The 19,605-nt window shown below is 36.1% G+C and overlaps 3 protein-coding genes and 1 pseudogene across 4 annotated transcripts; all 4 read left to right on the top strand.

Moving 5' to 3' along the window:
• Positions 1-363: 363 nt before the first annotated feature.
• On the top strand, positions 364-4,683 carry LOC145237900 (protein arginine N-methyltransferase 7-like). The gene is made up of 7 exons (XM_080100892.1): positions 364-673; positions 1,004-1,200; positions 1,578-1,697; positions 1,878-1,979; positions 2,149-2,472; positions 2,944-3,123; positions 3,517-4,683. The coding sequence occupies exons 1-7, from the start codon at positions 490-492 to the stop codon at positions 4,606-4,608; spliced, it is 2,199 nt and encodes a 732-aa protein (XP_079957018.1). The 5' UTR covers positions 364-489; the 3' UTR covers positions 4,609-4,683.
• A 627-nt stretch (positions 4,684-5,310) lies between these two features.
• LOC145237902 (dolichyl pyrophosphate Glc1Man9GlcNAc2 alpha-1,3-glucosyltransferase-like) lies at positions 5,311-7,676 on the top strand. Its single transcript, XM_080100893.1, has one exon. It carries the CDS (start codon positions 5,915-5,917, stop codon positions 7,538-7,540), a length of 1,626 nt encoding a protein of 541 aa, XP_079957019.1. The 5' UTR covers positions 5,311-5,914; the 3' UTR covers positions 7,541-7,676.
• Positions 7,654-9,272, top strand: LOC145237903 (TBC1 domain family member 20-like). Its single transcript, XM_080100894.1, has one exon. The coding sequence runs from the start codon at positions 7,714-7,716 to the stop codon at positions 8,845-8,847; it is 1,134 nt and encodes a 377-aa protein (XP_079957020.1). The 5' UTR covers positions 7,654-7,713; the 3' UTR covers positions 8,848-9,272.
• Positions 9,273-9,293: 21 nt separating this feature from the next.
• LOC145237904 (ELMO domain-containing protein 2-like) lies at positions 9,294-14,056 on the top strand (annotated as a pseudogene). The gene is made up of 7 exons (XR_013862049.1): positions 9,294-9,492; positions 9,748-9,874; positions 10,401-10,529; positions 10,775-10,849; positions 11,113-11,240; positions 11,481-11,614; positions 12,199-14,056. The product of XR_013862049.1 is annotated as an ELMO domain-containing protein 2-like (transcript).
• Positions 14,057-19,605: the final 5,549 nt, after the last annotated feature.

The raw sequence follows: 19,605 nt of genomic DNA, 5'->3' as shown, positions 1-19,605 counted from the left end.
TGCTTGTGATGCGTTTAAATGATGTCTGCTTCCTTTTCACGACGACATTTGCCTCAACCTGACCTTTTTTCGTTTGTGTTTTCTTTTTCTCGACAAACGTCATTGATATGTTGTTTGTTTTGCAACATCATCAAAGCACCAGAATTGTTATTTCCGCTATGTCTGCACGAAAGTGAAATGCCTGGTTGCTTTCGTTACCACTAAAAAACATTTATTTTTTCTTATCTTTTTTGAAACAGTCAATAATCAATTTTAGTGATTAATATTTGTGCTTGATAAATAATGTTTTTTAAGCAAGTTGAAGCTCAAACAAGCATTTTCAAATGCAAAGTTTTGACAAAACCCTGTAGGTTTGGATCAACAAAACACGTGAATCATGCAAAAAGCTCTCTGACAGAGCACGTGAGAAAATTTTGTCAACAAAGTGAAAGAACAAACAACGAACCTGATTTAAGAGACGAAGATTAATGTCGAAACCGAGTAAGTTTTATGTTCCGGTATTTTGTAAAAGCAGTTTTTAATGCAAGGGTAGCAAAGGTTTACAAACAAAGTCGAGCTTTTGCTTGTTGCAAAATGGACGAGGAAAAATACAATTTCATTCAAACAACAAACGTGACAACAGGAAAACAAGAATGGATTGCAGAACGTCAAGATGAACATGATTATTTCACAGGTATGATTGGAGTAGTCAACACCATAATAAACAAAAAGTAGTGTTATAAGTTTGCGTTCTTTTTTGCTAAAATGGTGACCCAACGTTATTTTGATGTTTTTATTTTTTTTCAATCTTACTCATTCCCTATTTTTTTTGTAATTGTGTTTAAAATTAAAATTAAGTACCTATCAGTCAATTTTTGCACCATTTTGCTTGTTACAACAATTCAAGATGCTTACAGGTGAAATATATTTTCTTTTGTATTACTAAAGGTGGAAACAAACTGGATTACTACAGACCAAGTTTTTTTCTAATATAAGTGACAAGTTATAGTTGTATTGTGTTTAGATATCGCTCGGTCATCTTATGCTGACATGCTGCATGACAGCGAGAGAAATCAACTTTATCACATCGCAATCAAAGAGGCTGTCAGTCGAGTTCATGCTAGGGGTGAGAAATGTAGAGTTCTTGATATTGGAACTGGGACTGGTTTGCTTTCAATGATAGCAGCCAAAGCAGGAGCTGAACAAATCACTGCTATTGAGGTTTGAATTAATACAATTTATGTGCAGGGCATGCCTTGTTGGTCCAATCTGGTACTTTTTGTTATGTTTCAGTTGTTACAAATTAATACACCTGCATTGGCTGTAATATTTAGATGGAAAGCTAATTCTTCACGAAGGTTCATCACAAACATTTGACAACAAAGCATTCACTGTGCAACTATTTATCACTGCTTTGTATAATGTTATAATGACCTGATTATGCATTAGACACCATTATAAAAAAGGTCTTTAAAATTTGCCCTATTGTAAGTGCAGTGTTTGTTGTTGATTTTTGCAGTACTCCAAATTAAGTGCATCATGGGGTTTTATTAATTCCATTTAGCACCTTGTGTTGCAAAAACAATTTTATGCTTTAGGTTTTCACCCCAGTAGCTGATGTTGCAAGAAAAATTACCCAGGCCAATGGATTTACGAACATTAAAGTCATCAATAAACATTCTAATGAAGTAATATTGGGCGCAGATGGAGATATGCAGGTAAAATAGATTTATTTAAAAAAAAGTGAAACATTTATAATGAATATATATGTAAGTTTATATTTGCCAGAAATTGTAGGTAAACCTAAATAGAAATTATTGAATATAAAATGGATTTTTCTGTATGAAATGTATTCTCATTTTTTTCAAAATTAAAAAAATACTACTTCTGTTTGTTAGGAGAAGGCAAACATTTTAGTGACTGAATTATTTGATACAGAGCTGATTGGTGAAGGAGCTTTGTCGTCATACCAACATGCTCATCAATATCTTGTGGAAGATGTAAGTCTTGCATAAACTTTTCCTGGTAATTGCTAGCTTAAGCACACCTTAAAACATTTTTTTCCGATTTCATAATGGTTTTAGATTTTTATCAATATTTTGTACTTGCAAGCTGTAAGCTTACAGTGAAAAACCTTACTAATAAATTTTAATTTTTTTTTCTCCACAGAATTGCATTGCAGTGCCACACAAGGCAAAAACATACATCCAAGTTGTGGAGTCAGACCTCATGTTATCATGGCATAAAATGCTTCCAGTCTGTGTCAAATTAAATGGAATTAGAACCAAAGTTCTGCCTAACCCAGACCTGTCTGATGGTTGTGGAGTTCCTGCAGTTCATGACATTCAACTCTCTCAGTTCCCAGTTGAAAAACTTGTTCAATTAACTGACCCTGTTGAGGTTTTTGAATTTGACTGGAGCAGTAAAAAATTGACTGATGAAACAAGGGGGAGTTTAGTAAAAATTGGGGCCAAGCAAAGTGGTACAGCACATGTAAGTTTGTTGTGTCCGATGTTGTTAGTCTTTTATCTGCTCTTGATAAACATTTGAATAAATTGTTTGAAGAGGTAAGATGTAAAAATACAAATGTAAGCTTAAGCATCAAAGATGGAAATATTAAAACAATAGTTACAAATAAACCATGCTGAGAAATTGTTCAAAAATACTTCAAAAGAACACCAGTTGATCATTAACTTTGAAAACAGATTATATTGCCTATTTAAAAGCCATCATCAGTTTTTGGCATGTTAAAATAGAATCTTGTACCACAGGCTAATTCCTATAGTCTATAATAACAACATCACTTGCTGCTGAGAAACCTTATTTCAAATGCTTGCTTTTCCAACAGTATTGTTGCGACTTTGTTACAAGTATACAATTCAATTGTTTATGACAAAAACAAGGATTGTTCCAAAACATCCTTAAACTAAATCCTTTCATAGATAAATATTTTGTTACCTAAAGGCGGTCCTGTCCTGGTGGGATCTTTCTATGGACACTGAAGGAAAACATATCCTTAGCACAGCTCCATACTGGTTACATCCACATGGAAAACAACAAGCTTGGAGAGACCACTGGATGCAAAGTGTGTATTTTCTACCTCAAGAAGTGTTTGTGAATAAAGGAGACACAATCTCAGTTTCTGTAAGTTTTCAACACTTGTTTTATATATGTGTTTTTTTTGTAGTTGTACTGTTATACCCAAAGTGTCGGTAGAAGTGGTCTAATCGAATAGGGGTCCAAAAACTTATTATTTATGGTACAAATTACTTAGGTATTTTTTGTGTGCCAACCACAACATATGTGTGATGTAACATACCTCATTTCACTTATCCCTTCTAATGTCAGTGGTTTAGTAAAACATATTGGGTTGTTATAAACCTGCATTGTGTCCTAATTCTAGCAAGCATTATGTATTGCTTCTGCATGGCATGTTTATGATTCAGTTACAGAGTAACATTCTGCAGTCTAGTGTTTGCTGAACCCTGTGGTAAATCCTTTCAGCTAAATATTAACTAATGGCTTATTTGTTTCCAGTCAAACCATGATGCATACTCTATGTGGTTCAACATTGAAAATAATTCCTCCAAAAAAATTGACCATATTGAGCGTCCAATTTGTGAGTATCCCCCTCGAATGGTGTGGAGCAGACCAAGATGTGCAATGATCAATGACACAAAGAGAAATCAATTGTATGCCGATGCTGTAAATAACCTTTGCAAGTCGGCACCAAACAAAATTACAGCACTGTGTGTAAATGACTTTGGCTTGTTACCTCTTTTGGTTGCAAAACGTGGGGCTAATGTGACTGTAATTGAACAAACTGATATTGCAAGAAGAGGCTTAAGAAATATTGCCGGATACAATAATATCAACATAGATACGAAGTGTTGTGGAATTGATGAAATTGATGCAGAACTTGGCAACAAGCAGTTTGGATTTTTATGTTCTGAACCTTTTTTCAAGTCTTCCTACCTACCTTGGCATGATCTTTATTTTTGGTATGTGAGATCAAAACTGGAATCAAATTTACTTCCTAACTGCGAAATCATGCCAAGAAAAGCTCATTTGTGTTTCGCTGCTGTTCAGTTCAAAGACCTGTGGAAAATAAGAGCACCTGTGAATTCAGTTGAAGGATTTGATGTTTCTTTGATGGACAATCTTATAGCTTCTGCTTTGGAAATGAAAGAATATTATGAGGCAGAGGCCCATGCTTTATGGGAATACCCAAATGTGCTACTCACTAAGCGTGCCAAAGCTTTGGAATTTGATTTTACACAGTGTGTTCCTGAGAAGGAAATGCACTCAGATGGAACAGTATGTCTGGATACTGTTGCGAGGCAACCCGGGGTGACACATTGTCATGCTGTTGTACTTTGGATGGAGTATGATCTTGATGGGACAATTCAGATTTCTAATGGCCTGATTTGCAATGAAACAACAAACAAAATTAACCCTGACAATCCCAACTGGTATATGCATCAGAGGCAGGCTGTTTTCTTTTTAAAGCAAGCCGTGGATTTGTGTAAACCCGGAGTTGGTAAGGATCATAGAGAATTCCAATTACATTATTCCATATCATTTTTGCCGAAAACTGGTGAAATGCGAATGAAGTTTAAAGTTAATTAAGTTCAACAAAAAAAAGTTTGTTAATTTTGTGTGATTTTTATTTTTCACAAATAAATTGTTCCATAAATGATGAAAGAGTTTTTGTTTTGTTTTAGTACATCTTTAGTAGGTAATCATGATCGCATATGCAATGTAACATCGGCTCATTACCATATCAAAATGACCTACAGAGAAGGACTAATTAATTCGTAACGTGTAAGTCACCAAAAGGCCCCAGTTTTCGGTTGTTCCGTAAAGTTTCGCAAAACACGGGTCATCCAGGCTTTTATAGACTGCAAAAAATGTTTCAGTTACGATTTTGATATTTTCGTTCTGCAAAACGTTGTCATCAGAAATATCAATTGAGCTTTAGAGGAGATAAATTTGCTTTCTCTGCTGACGAGACTAGTTTACCAGTAGGCCTAATATGCAATGAGACACTAGCTAACAACAAAAAGTCGAGTGACATGAGACAAAAGAAAAAAACGTTTTGCAGTGGCGTTTTATTTCAAATGTCAAAACGGCTTTGTTTTTGGCTCCCAGTGTTTTTATTTACAATGTCAAACTGGTCCGAGTGGCTTTTTGAATAGTAAAGGTTGGCGACCCCTGGGTTATGGTGAGGGTTTGTAAAATATGTGAAATAAACTTTTAATGGGATCTCATTTACGTGTATAATTTGGGCACAGCGGTCACGCGGTATTTACAGCTTGGCCACAACGGTCACGCGGTATTTACAGGTTGACCACAGTGGTCACGCCATAGAAGTTCTATGGTCACGCGTTATTTACTGCCACCGTGGGCACTGCGGTCAAGTGGTAATTACAGACCCTCATGCAGCCTACAATGGTTCTGTGCAATTCTGTACACATTTGTCTGTTTATTAATTCCTCCTTCATAAACTTGCAAAGACCGAATGTTGAACCCAATCGACTTGTGAGACGTTTCTATTTGATTTAATGTTGATTTTTACCGCGCCGCCGGTTTTTATTGCGTTTTATTTTTTGTTTTAGTCATAATTTCTGTATTTTTACGATTTCTACGAAATTAAGTTGTACCGCTTTTTACGCTTGAATGGTTTTGACAACACAACAAAGTTTTCACATCAAAAATGATCGCGTTGCTATTTGGTTTGGTAAATTTAGAGACGGTACTGTGCACAATTTAACGAAGCAATCACAATTTGTGATCATGTTTTAATGGTTTTGTAATAAAACTTTTGATATAAATTTTGCTGATAGTTTAATGTTGTAAAAGGAACGAAATAATATTTATACCAAACTCGAAAGTGTTTTTCGTTTTAGAAATAGTTCATAGCTATTCAAACAACATGACTGAGCCAATTAGTTTATGTAGCGCTGTTTCTATAATTGCACTGCTTTCTGTAATGCTCAAGCTTCTGCTGTTTCCATCTTACACTTCAACGGATTTTGAGGTGCACAGAAACTGGTTAGCAATAACATACACTCTCCCTCATTCGAAGTGGTATTACGAAGCAACTTCTGAATGGACACTGGATTATCCACCACTATTTGCCTGGTTTGAATGGATTTTATCTCAAGTTGCTGTTTTGGTCGATAAACGAATCGTTGAAATATCCAAAGTAGCATATAAAAGTGAGGAGACTTTGTATTTTCAGCGAGGATCAGTTATTCTAAGTGACTTTGTCCTGTTTCTTGGTGCCTACAAATGCTGCCATGCACTGCCCAAACTGAAATCAAAGATTCGAGGAAATACACAAAGTGAAAATGACATACAAATAATTTTTTTTACATTGATTTCATTTAGCATGGGGCTATTACTGGTGGATCATATTCACTTTCAATATAATGGATTTTTATTTGGAATACTTTTCCTATCATTTGCAAACATGTTCAATGGCCATATTTTATGGTCAGCTTTTTGGTTTGCTGTGCTGTTGAATTTCAAGCATATCTTTTTGTACATTGCACCGGTTTATGGTATTTATTTATTTCGCACATATTGCATGGATAGATCAAAATCAGGTCTTGAAGTGTTAAAATCGCTGCAGTTTCAAAGATTTTGCTCCCTTGCAACGATTGTCATAAGTGTGTTTTCAATCACTTATGGACCATTTCTGAATCATTTACCTCAAATTGCTGCTAGACTTTTTCCTTTTAAGCGAGGTCTCACTCATGCTTACTGGGCTCCTAACTTTTGGGCTCTTTACAACTTTGCAGACAAAGTTTCTCAAATTATTTGCACAAAATACAAACTTATAGAGTTTAACTCGACTGCTTCGAGTACAAGTGGTTTGGTGCAAAATGTTGATCATATCATTCTGCCCAGTATCCTGCCTCTCGTAACTTTTCTGTTGACATTTGTGTCCACCATACCTTGTTTGGTAAAAATATTCGTTCAACCTTGCAAGTCCAATGCTGCAAGCTTTAATCAGTTTTTACGCTCAGTTGTACTTTGTTCATTGTGCTCATTTATGTTTGGTTGGCATGTCCACGAGAAAGCAATTCTAATGGCTATTTTGCCACTGACATTATTGGCATTGAATGGAACAAAAGAAGATGCTAAGATATTTCTAATTTTGCAAGCAGTTGGACATTACAGCTTGTTTCCCTTATTATTCACACAGTTTGAAACTGTCATTAAATTATGTATGTTTGCACTTTTCAATATTTGTTCTTTTGTATCTTTCAACTATGTTTATCGTGATCAAGTTCAAAACAAAATCTGGTGCTTACCTTTACTAAATTATGCAGAAACTTTGTACATTGGTGGAATAGCGTTGGTTGAGATATTTTGTCATTTAGCCCCTATTTTACCAGTTATAAAGCGCTTTTCATACCTTCCACTAATGGCAACCTCAGTGTATTGTGCTGTTGGTGTCACATACTCTTGGATTTTATTGTATAAACATGCATTAACTTTAAAAGAAGATATACCTAAAAGTCCTGTTAAAAAGACATATCGCAAATCTTAAACCATTTAATTAATTATGTAACAGGAAAGATGCAATACAACTATTTATTGCAGCGGTTTGGCTACATTTGGTGGTACTATTGTTAAAATAAATGTTGTGCCATTCAGTCCATTTACCTTATTATTTTTGTTTTCAGGTTTATTTATTGTTAGAAATTCTGCTTAAAATGTAGGATGTTGTTGGAACCGTCTAAAGCTAAAGCAAAACTAAAGGAAGTAAACAAAGCTTTAAATAAAAATCCAGTCGATGTTGCTGCATTAAGGAAACTGTGCATTTCCCCTGGTGGGTTGATTTGTAGTGAAGCAAGACAGAAGGTTTGGCCACATCTGTTAGATGTTGCAGAATCGAAAATAGGTTATCCGCTAGACCTACGAAGGCACAAAGAATGTCGGCAAGTGATTCTTGATGTCGACCGCTCAGGGAAGAGGTTTCCTGATGGACTTTCAGATGTAGAAAAAGAGGAATTACAAGAAAACCTTACTGATCTGATTCTGGGAGTTTTAACTATCCACCCTGAGTTACATTATTATCAGGGTTACCATGATATATGCATCACATTTTTACTTGTTTGTGGCGCAGAGGCATCCCTAGCCATGGTTGAAAAAATCTCAACACATCATTTAAGAGACTTTATGGACCCAACAATGGACAGTACTACTCATATTCTCAACTACCTTATCCCAATACTAAAAATGGCTAATCCAAAACTTGTAGAATACATGGAAAAGTCAGAAGTTGGAACAATTTTTGCCCTAAGTTGGCTTATTACTTGGTACAGTTATGTTGTTCCAGATCAGAGAGATATTGAACGTTTGTATGATTTTTTCTTGTCCTGCCATCCCTTAATGCCTGTTTATTTCGCTGCTCAAATAGTTTTGGACAACGCGGACAAGATTTTAGATGGGCCGTGTGAAATGGCACGTATCTACCAACTGTTGTTACAGATTGCAAGAAAACCAAACTTGCCCTTGGAAATATTAATCCAACGGTCATCAGATTTTTATATCCAATTTCCTCCTTCAAGTTTAGCCCATGACGCTGCTGAATTTTACAAAAACAATCTCGCTATTTCAACTTTTTGTGACCATGCACTAGTGGCAAAACATGAAGCACCGGACGTTGTTTTGAAAAGAATGGGATTAGTCGAAGTGAAAAAAGAAGAAAATGAAGAATCACCAATTGAAGGCAGCTGGAAAAGAGCTTCCAAAACTGTTGCAATAGCATTGAGTGGTGCAGTTGGTGCTGCTTTGCTAGCAGTAGGAGGCAGAGCAGCTGAGTGGGTTCCTCAGTTGTTCGGTTACTTATAGCTTTATTCTACAACATAGTGTTATGCCCACTGTCAAATAATGCAATATTTTCTTGTCAAACATATTTCTTTGTGTGCAATAGTGTTATGTTGCGATTGTTGTGACATTTAAAAGCGGGTGCATAATTTTCTGAGGTTTCTTTGCTTTAAGAATTCTTATCAAACCTAATTAAGCTTTTGGAAAACCTGGAGCTGGTGTATTACTTCCTTATGTGTCATGTCACTAATATTCCTTAATTTAGCTGTTGTTTTCCGTGCTAACTATATAAGATTGTTATTCTCGTGCTTTCCTGTCTTCATAATAGACTGCAGGGTTCCCGAGCTTTTAACATTAAATCCTATTAACCCAATAGCTATTTCAGGAAAAAAACATTTTCCGCATCTTTTTTGTTATTTTTGCTTTTAATTGTGGTTTTATTGTTGCAGGTTTATATAATTTTTAGCAAAATGCCAGAACACATGTTGCAAGCAGGCAAAAAAACTTGGCAACCTGTCAAGCATGGTCCAGTAACATTCTTGTCACTGCTATATAACATTGCACTGATCCGTTCTGTCATCAAATGGATCATCCGGATGTTGACTGGAACTTGCCAACTTCAAAGAATTTTGCAAAAATGTGAATCAGGAACTTGCACAGTTAAAATAGGTGAGACAGTTTGTGCACATTTTAAACACACAGATTGTGTAGTACATAGATTTTTACAGTAAAAAAGCGTTGAAAATATTGTTAAGCTTCTTTATTTCCCAATTTGAAATGCTATGCAATTTTATGTAAATAACATAACATACAGTTTGTGTTAATTCCACATTAAAATTCAACCGTCAAAAGATGCAAGAAAGTATTGCATTTGGATGCCAAAAATTTATGCTCTGGACCCTTTTTTTGATGTTGTGTGTGCAGAAGAGTGTCTGCGTCGCTCAAAGTTTCAACAGTTACGTCGCATTGTGGAGGTGGAACCGGAAAATCTGGATGCAGCAGTTGAGCAAATTATGACAATCAAACAAATTGTGGCTGATACCAACCCACGATAACTTATATGCACGTCTTAAACTCATAGCTCATCTTACTTTACCACAGCGGTAAACAATTCAAGATTTGAGTAAGCATTTGTCATAAGCAACTCATATTTGAGTTTGGCCTTGTTATAAGGTGTTGGAAGTCTTGCAGGTAGTGGTTCGTAATGTATGTTAGTAAGGGTATTGGAGAGTTTGACAAATGTTGGCCAGTTGGTTAGGTTAGGTATGGCATATTGGGTGCAAGCACTTAGTAGTTGAAGTTTTAGATGAACTGCCTTAAATGCAGAAAATCTGTAAACTTAGATACATTTTGCCCATGTTAACATCTTCAGTTTCTTGTGTAAATAGAAGTATATAATTCTTAGCAGTTTGCCAGCAAGCCACCATAACGCTTCTTATTTTATGCACCCTCTGCTAAAATGTTCGTTTATGTTTTATTATTGCTGATTCTATATTAGGTTATAGTGAATGTGCAACTGGCAATATGTGCTGAGCTTCTCTTCTAATTTTATATTTCTTTCTGTATTTTGCATAAAGGTTCTTCACCATGTTGCGAACTTGTTTAGAGCAAATTCACGGCTACAACAAACTTTTTGGAAAATTGAAGCATTAAGAACAGAAAAATATGATTGTGAAAATGAAGAGCATGAAAAACTACTCCTAAAGGTAACTTCACATGTTCTGCCACCTTTTCCACTTTAAATATCTGAAGTAGGGGGAAACCTTTGGTGGCCATGATGTGTTTTGCTCAAGACCATAAATGTTCTTAAAATGTTAAGTAAAAGTCAGGCTTTTTGTATAGTTTTCTATAATTACGCTTGTTATTAATAAAAATGCAAGTTTTTGCCGACTTTCTAGTTGATTTGCGTAATGTGTCACCTGTTTTGATTATTTACTTTTATGTCTTTTAGTTATGGAGCCTTTTGCAACCTGATGTGCCTTTGACTTGCCGAGTTTCGAAACAATGGGGCAACATTGGATTTCAAGTAAGTTGTATATTCTGCCTAAATCAATTGTAGATTAAAAGCAAAAAAGAATAAATTTGTGTTTGCCAACATTGTTGCAACGTTTCCATTATGAAAAGGAAATTTAAAAAAACACAGCATGAAACCTGATTGCCATTGTAACCTATCGCAAGTTTTCAAGGCATAACTTTTAGTTTAACATTCAATTTTCTGAAATGAAGTCGTGTATTTGGGCAGTGCACAATCAGATCTTGGGTGAAAGTTTTTTGTTGTGTTTTATTCAGGGTGATGACCCAAAGACCGACTTTCGAGGCATGGGGATCCTTGGTTTATTGAACCTTGTTTATTTTGCTGAACATTATCCTGAACATGCTGCAAAAAGTTTACTGCACTCGATGCATCCAAAATATGGGTAAGTGAACAACGTTTATAAATGGTATAAACTACAAGCATTCAGAAACGCATTACACCACTGATCCTCATTTTGGCACTGCAACACACAATCCATGCTAAAACTTAGAAACAGAGATGTATTTACAGTCTTTTTGTTCATTGTTAAATGTTAATATAAAATTGCAATGTGTTGAGCACCGAAAAATACTTCAATTTGTATTACATTCAATTTGTATGACAAACATTTTATGTTTTTTAGCTATTCGTATGCCATAGCGAGCATCAATATTACCAGCATGTCTTATGAGCTGATGTGCAGTGGTTTATTGCGATCTCATTTCTTCAACACAGTGCAAGGGCGACCTACAACGGAACACTACCACGAGGCTTTCTGTGAGTAACATACAGTTCTTTAGCATATTTTTTTGACATTTAAATTCCACTACGTCGCCTTAGGAGCCTTGTCTTTAAAGAATTCCAAGTATTGTGGCTGATATATACATGCGGTTTGCCTGTTTATAGTTTTATTATATGCTTGTTGGCTGGTCGAACCCACTAATTATTTATGTTCAAAATGAGGATGGTAGCTGTTATTGAGTTGGTTTGCATCAATTCCACTCTCTTTGAAGGAAATATAATTGGTCCAGTCAGGCTTGTGGCAACGCGTGATTGGTTGAAACCAGTGTTTGTCTTTTTTCTGTTATGGTCCTAATACTGTTTAACAAAAATCGTTTAGACCCTGCTTCGGAAACTATAAGCGTTCGCTAATTTTACGTAACAATGCGAAAACGGGTTAAAGGGTATACCATTTCGGTGTTTAGTTTTTTCTGAAAAGCAAACCTATTTTATTCGGTTTCTGCCTCCTACCAAACCTCCAAAACCGGTTTAAAGCATCAAGGCCATAAAAGCCTGTCCAAGGTCACTGAAGCCATGTGCAAAGACAACGAAGTATAAATGACCTTGTCGCGTGTTTCAAGGCTATCTCTTCTACGAGTTCGACAAGTTCTGGATGAAATCAGAACCGGAGAATGTAATGGAATTCAGTCGGATTAGAGGAGAATTCATGAAAACCATTCAAGACCTCCTAGCCTACCTCCCCACCGCCAGGCTTCTAATGGAAACGTGACGTCAGTTGCAGTTGGTCTAAGATGCACTGTGAATGTTTGGACGGAATCTAAAGGCGTACGCGTACTTGCTTCGACTCCGTTTTTTTGTGTAAGGTTGTTAAACGTTTTTTTGGGAAAATCTACCACTTTTCAGTTCTATTTCTGAAATAGAATCTAGCTTCCGTTATTATCAGTTTAATAACGCTTTAAATTGTGACAGGGTGTTTCACATACAAGCAAAAAAAAAACACAAGTAAAATTAATATACAATGTGTTTAATGTGGAAACGGTATTTTTGTATGCAATGCATTCATGTATAAGTGTTGCATGTTAAACCCCACCATGTCGTATTGTAAATCATAGAGCGCCATGCCATTGAAGGTGTTATAGTCAATCAAACATCTAGTCTGCAGTGCACATTAAATATCAATACAATGTTTGATATTTCTAGCTATTCACGTCTGCAGTTGGCCTGGCGTGCTATGATTTATGCACAACCGGTTCCCACCGGTTTAGAACCACCTGGCATTTACACTTCAGGGTCGATTCCAGTATTCACATTATGTTCGTCTTAGCTGTCGTATTAGTTTACTGGAATCGCGTAGCTATTTCACTTCATTTAACTGCCTCTCAACAAACTGTGCTTCAACTAATACCAACGTTTTTTTCTCAGTGGGTAAAACCTTTTGCGTTTACCACGACTGTGTCTATTTTCTCCATAGTTTAAACCCCCTTTTGGTTTGTAATGTTATCGCCTGGTTGAATCAGTTTTTAGGGAAACGGATTCATCTTTGGGCTTTTCGTTTTGTTGGTTTTCTGCCAAGGATACAGGCTTGGTTTGATTCTTGTCTTTGTAAAGTATTGCTTTGTCTGGTATTAATGCGTGTGATCCCTACTTAACGTTGATTTATTGTTTATCTGAAATCCAAGTGTAACAATGAGAGCCATAACTTTCCACAGCCATTTTCGTGCATTTCCATACGATTTGGTAAAAAACAAGTGACCTTCAATGTTTTATAATTATATGATCTTGTCTCGCAAAGCGTGCATTTTTCGGTTGTGTGTGAGCAAATGTCACCTAGCGGCCAACATGTAAGCGGTAAAACGTCCACTAGGTGGTAGCAACACGGTTAGTGGGAGTTTATAACGACGCGTACATGCTTTTATTTATTGCCTACTTGCTTCAGCATTTGTATTTACATCTACCTGCTTGTATTCTTCTGTTTCCGTTGTTAATTCGTGAATTAGCTTGTTAGTGTTCTGTGTTCCTGTTTATTTATGATTTACAACTTCATACACTCTGAATTAGTCAGTGGCTTTGCTTTTTTGTCACCATGAAATGTGTCAAACTAGGATTGATATTGTTTAAATGGCATAATGTTTTTGTGCTTTGCAACTAGCTTGCATTGCTGTTTACGTTTGTCCCGGTAAAAAATTTTGACACAAGCTGCCTTTACTTCTTTGCGTACCAAACCCCAGTGTGATAAATTGTGAAACTAAAGAGAACTGCTCTCTTAGATTTATTTGCAAAATGGCCAAATGAGGGCGCTACAGCGCATACTGGGAAGCAATGTTCCACCACATCGCGAGTCGCGACTATTTGTCATTGTACTACAGATTTGTAACGAGTTTTCTTTTCAAGAATACAAGAAACCACGTACAGTTTTTCCTTTTACTTGGTGATCTCTACCGTGGTTTGTGTGCTGCAATATAAATATGAAAGATTGGATTCATTTTTTTCTGGTTTTGAATAAATTATTTAGATAAAGCTTTTTTAAAACGCTTTTTGTGCCTATGTTAAGAAACCCCTTTGAGGATCCCCATTTCGCCATTAGTAATTTATCTATATCAACAACTCCAAGTCACATGCTATGACACTGATGCTTAAACTGTGTGCCACACACTGGTACGCCCTGGAATAGTGTGACACAGCATATTTGCTATTTGAAAGTGCAAACATTCTCTCATGTTAGGACTTGGTTACGAAATGCTGCTGTGCATGACAACGTTTCAAAGCCAATTTATAATGTTAGCCTGCAAAATGTGCCGGAAAAGTGAAATTTAGTCCTTGTGAACCACTGAGGTACGATCAGAACAACTGCTGTACACACAGAAACAGTTTCTTATATTCCTACGCCAACAAGCAATGTCAGTTAGAAGAGTTATAGGCCATTGGAACCATTGTTGTAAGTCGAGTTAGGACTTAAGTTTAAATAAAACGGACTTGATTCAGGGCTGACTTTACACTCTGTATATTTGTGTCGCAATTTTAGACTTTATTTTAAACAAATTTCGTTTTTTTGTTTTTTTTTGGCCCTAAGACACCCCTTGTAAAACCTTTGCTATCGATGACGAAAAAACGGTTAGGGTTGGGTTAAAGTTTGTAGATCAGTGGTTCTCAAACTTTTTTGAGCGCGACCCAAATTTGAGTTTTATGAACATCTCACGACCCAAGCCTCAAACATCAATAAATGTATTTTTTCTTGTACGAATACTTACTCATTCTTGAACGCTAACTGTTACATCTCCATGTTCAGTTTCGCATGATTATAACTTGTCCTATCATTCCGCGCGTTATAACGTCACAATCGTCATATGCGTAATAGTAAAATTGGAAGGCTATTGTTGTATGTTGTAATCTGTAATGATTAGTTGGTTCATCTTACTGAGCAACGTGGTCGAGTGAGGCTGTAGTTAGCTACGGCTGTACTGTAGCTGGCTGCCATCAAAACTTTCAGAAAACCACTTATGATGCAATAATACTCCAGGTTACTGAGATGAAGCCACAATTCAGTTATGATGGAGAATTAAAAATACTTTAAAAATGAAATAAAAAAGTTGGTTTTGGCAGAATTGAATCACCATAGCGCGACCCATTTTTTGACCCTGCGCGACCCATACTTTGAGAACCACTGTTGTAGATGTTATAACATTGTAAACATCAGTCTCAAATACCCGTTTTGGGCCTAATGTTCTTACACGCGTTTACATGTGAAATAAGGTGTTTAGTGCCACCTCATCAATGTGGAGGAAAAACATGGTAGGCTATACTGATTTGTGTTGAATAGAAGACTGACATAAATACTGACATATTGCATCCAGTGGTGGGATTCAGTCGGTTCGCACCGGTAGAACCGTTTCACGATTTTTTAAGAGATCAGCGAACCGGTTAGCATTACTATGGCTACTGTCAATGAACTTTTTGTAACAGAACCGGCTGAAAAATATGACTTTTGTGATAGAACCGGCTGACAAAAAACTTGAATCTCACCACTGATTGTATCTGAAACGTTACGTTGTTTCCTTTTTTACTGCAAAATATCCGCAAATCGCATGGCTTTAATAGTAGATTGCGTATGATACAGCAAACCCATATATTTCAGTGTGTTGTTTGAAATGGTTATAAAAGTAGATTTCTATTACGTCATCTGTGTTCAAGTCTAAAAATCTTAACGTTGAATGTCAATAGAAACCTAACCACGCCCTTGAAATCACAAAGGCCCCTTTCGAAACCCCTAAAGTAAAGAATGTTTGATGTAACGTGCTTTATGTCAGGAAACACTAAATCACGTACTCATACACAGGCACGCAATGGATTGGTTTAATGTGCAATGTTGACAAATATAGTGATAAAAACTTTCCGTTTTATTGCTATGTAAGCAAGCTGTGCGCTTTGGCGCTGTGTTTTGCTAATAATCAACGCCACTTAGCCTTCCTACATGTATTCCATCCTCAAGCAGTTGTATGTGGTTGAATATGAAATGTATGGTTATCAATATTATAGCTTTACGAGCTGTTAACTCCGTTTCAGGTTACTTTTATGTTGAAATTGTTACGATTGAATTCTAAGAATGTCTGTTACAAATGACATGGACGAAATACAAGTAAGTTAATATAATTGTTTGTTTGTATTAAATGTATTCTTATTTTATTGTTTTACTAACAAAGGGTATTGTCAGCAAGAACACTCTGGCCAACATCTGAGTATAAACATCACAACGTTTCGACAGTTTGTATTGTAATCGTCAGGTAAAAACTGTCAAAACTTTGTAATGCTCAAAACTCTGGCCTGTATCTTCTTGCTGAAGACATTTAGAACCTTGAATTGTGTACCTAACAATGGATATTGTTTTAATTCTACATGATTTACTTGAAGATATCAGCTGGTATTGGTGATACTGTTATTGGCAGTTGCACATTTTGTTGCTGTGGTTTTGTTATTGTTGTTATTGTTTATGTTGTTGATAATTAAATAGAGACGTTTACAAGCAGTTGTTTTGGTAAGTGTTGCAAACAAATGACATAGAAAAGCATAATCGATACTGTTCCGTTTACACGTGTTATCACAATTGATTGATTTTAACATTAGGGTTCGACGTTTGTTCACGGATTGTTTTGTAATGCTAATGCACGATGTTTGCCTAATTATTCCACCAATGAGAGATTTGTGACTGATGTTGTGGTGATTTGTTGTTAGTTGTGCAAGTTCAATGCTTGTCTATTTACCCAATATGTTGCCCTTAACGTGGCAGCAATACGAGTGTTTTATTTGACAAGAAGGTCTTAGGATCCGTATGCCGATTAAACAGAGACGTAGTTGCCATCTAAATCGGTGGTTTCTAAACAGAGGTTGATAAGACATGTTTTTAAGGGTAAATATAATGCGGTAAAAAATGTTTTCCCCACTGTTAAACTAATGTGGTAACTTGACAATAAAGTTCCACGTTTGACTGTAAACGAAAGAAAGATTAAAAATCCCTCTGATCTAAAGGTTGTGCGTTTGAACATTTACTTGGAAACCAATGTTTAACTGCGAAGATGCATAAAAAATGTCTTCTAGGGTTGAAAGAACTAAATCTCACAATTATGTATTATGTACATGTATACACGTGTGAAAGGAAATTTTAGTCGACATATGTACCGCCAATTACTTTAGTAGTTTGTGGTGAATTGTGGATATGAACCGGATTTAAGAAGTTTACTCTCAAGCCACAAACTGACACGAAAACCGATCACTTTTATTTGCAAAAAACTTGTGAACGCGTTGTTGACAAGTGATGTTTAAACACGGCATATTTACTTCCTATAATGCACATATGTCCTTATACATTGCTAAGCATTAAACAAAGAAGATGTGATTTTGTTTAGTGGTTAAACTTTGAGCCAACGTACGCTGGTTAAATAAGGTCACCCATCTTTACACAAGTAAGTATTCACTTTTTGGTTTGGAAACAAATCGGTAACTAGCACTGTAGTGAAGAAACAAAAAAACAATTTTAAAAGAAGAAATAGTTTACCATTGTTCAGTGGTTCATCCTTAAGGATACTTTTCTTGTGAATTGTTAATCACTTTTAAAGAATCAAAGCAACCTTTTTGGTAAGGTTGTGAAGGTTAAATAGGAATCTTAGAGATTTGATTAAAACCCTTATTCCTTTGTTTTCAACTAACACCAAAAATGCCACAGAAAATTCACAGTTTGTGCGCCGACGTACATATGTTTTAGCTATAGTCTAAATTTTGTGAAAGAAAAAAGGCTTTTTTGTTGATTGCATTGTTTGTTGCTTTTTCATTGCCTCAGAATGCAAAGGTTGTGATTGACCAAGGTTTTTCCCGGAATCGTGTGAGATTTTTTTATCGACAAAATTCTGTGTGCTTGAAACTTTACAATGTGTATTCAACCATCAGAGCCGAAGTTGTAAAAAGTCGTAAACCTCATGTAGCTTATGAAAAACATATTTTGCGACATTGACATGCAAGCAAGGTCGTCTTGTTTGCAGCATAGCTTTATTGGGTATTTGACGAGCTAATCTATATATAACTGACATATTCAACCTCAATGTAGCTTATTGTCTCAGGCAGTCCAAAGCATCTTGTCATTGAGAATATACATTCGGGCTTAAATTTTGTTTCCCAACGACATAAGGTAGGACAATCGTTAACAAATTCCAATTTTTGTACATCAATTGTTCTTTAAAATGTAAGTTTTTTTTAAGTTTGTTTAATTTTTTTGTTTTGAATTTCACTAAAAATGTCCAATTACTTTGTAACCGTCAGTTATTTGTTTCACACGTTGCCTAAAATAACTTTTAGGATAAGTTTTCATGTTAAAAATCGACCCGTGTTTTGGCGTAAGTATAAAGTTTGAAAATTGTCTATCTTTTGTCTTGTTATACCAGTGGTTCTCAAAGTATGGGTCGCGACCCAAACATGGGTCGCGCAGGGTCAAAAAATGGGTCGCGCTGTAGTGATTCAATTCTGCCCAAACGAACTATTACTGTATCAAGTAAACACAAACGAAATTTCTTAATGTAGTAGTAAAGTCACCTCACTCGACACGTTGTACAGTAAATGAACCAATCATTACAACATACCGACAATAGCCTTCCAATTTTACTGTTACGCACATAGCGATTGTAACGTCATAGCACGGGGAATAATAGGACAAGGTAATCTTGCGAAACTAGACGTGGAGATGTAACAGTTAGCGTTTAAGGATTAATAAGTATTCATACAAGGAAACTTCTTAGATTTGGGATTCACTTCTATCAATGATTATGGTGCTGCAAAGCCACAATGTGTGTTTTGTAATGCAGTGTTGTCAAACGAATCTACCTCGTTAAGCCTGCAGCCATTTAGACATGGGCAGACTCCTATGCGGCGACGGCGTGGCCTCGAAATTGCAGTTCGTCTCGTTAATAATAATATTTAATTTTTTTGATGTTTGAGGCTTGGGTCGTGAGATATTCATAAAACTCAGATTTGGGTCGCGATCAAAAAAGTTTGAGAACCACTGTGTTATACAAATGGTAGCAGTTTTAAATTAAAAGAAGCGAAATTCTCTCGTATTTTGGTTTATTAGGCTTTGAGTTAAATCCCGGGTAAAAATGGACTTTGTTCCCGCAGGTAATAAATTCCCGGGGAAAGCGAGAAAATTCCAGTCGCAATTTACCGGGTGTAAAGTGTCGTAACCCCGACAAAAATGTTGCTGCAGCGGTCTAGATGCGGTTTGTCGTTGTGTGGCACCAGTTACATTTACGACAAGGGCTGTTTTAACGCTCGGCAAGTTTTTAAAAAGGGAAGACCTTTGATTTTTTGCTAAATATTTACGCCTTGTATGTTTACACCAAAAGATTGAGCCCTGATATAGCGCAGTAGCATGTATGGCCAGTGTCCTGTCATCAGTTGCACTGATAAGACCGTATCTGTCAAACAGTGTGCACGGTCTGCAGTTAGGTCTGATATTTTTTGGTAGATTTTTTTGTTTTATTTGCCCTTTG

The sequence above is a fragment of the Phallusia mammillata genome, chromosome 7 (assembly GCF_965637545.1).
Source record: "Phallusia mammillata chromosome 7, kaPhaMamm4.hap1.1, whole genome shotgun sequence".
NCBI lineage: Eukaryota > Metazoa > Chordata > Ascidiacea > Phlebobranchia > Ascidiidae > Phallusia > Phallusia mammillata.
Note: the sequence above shows the minus strand (reverse complement) of the source record. Positions and strands in the feature narration are given on the sequence as shown.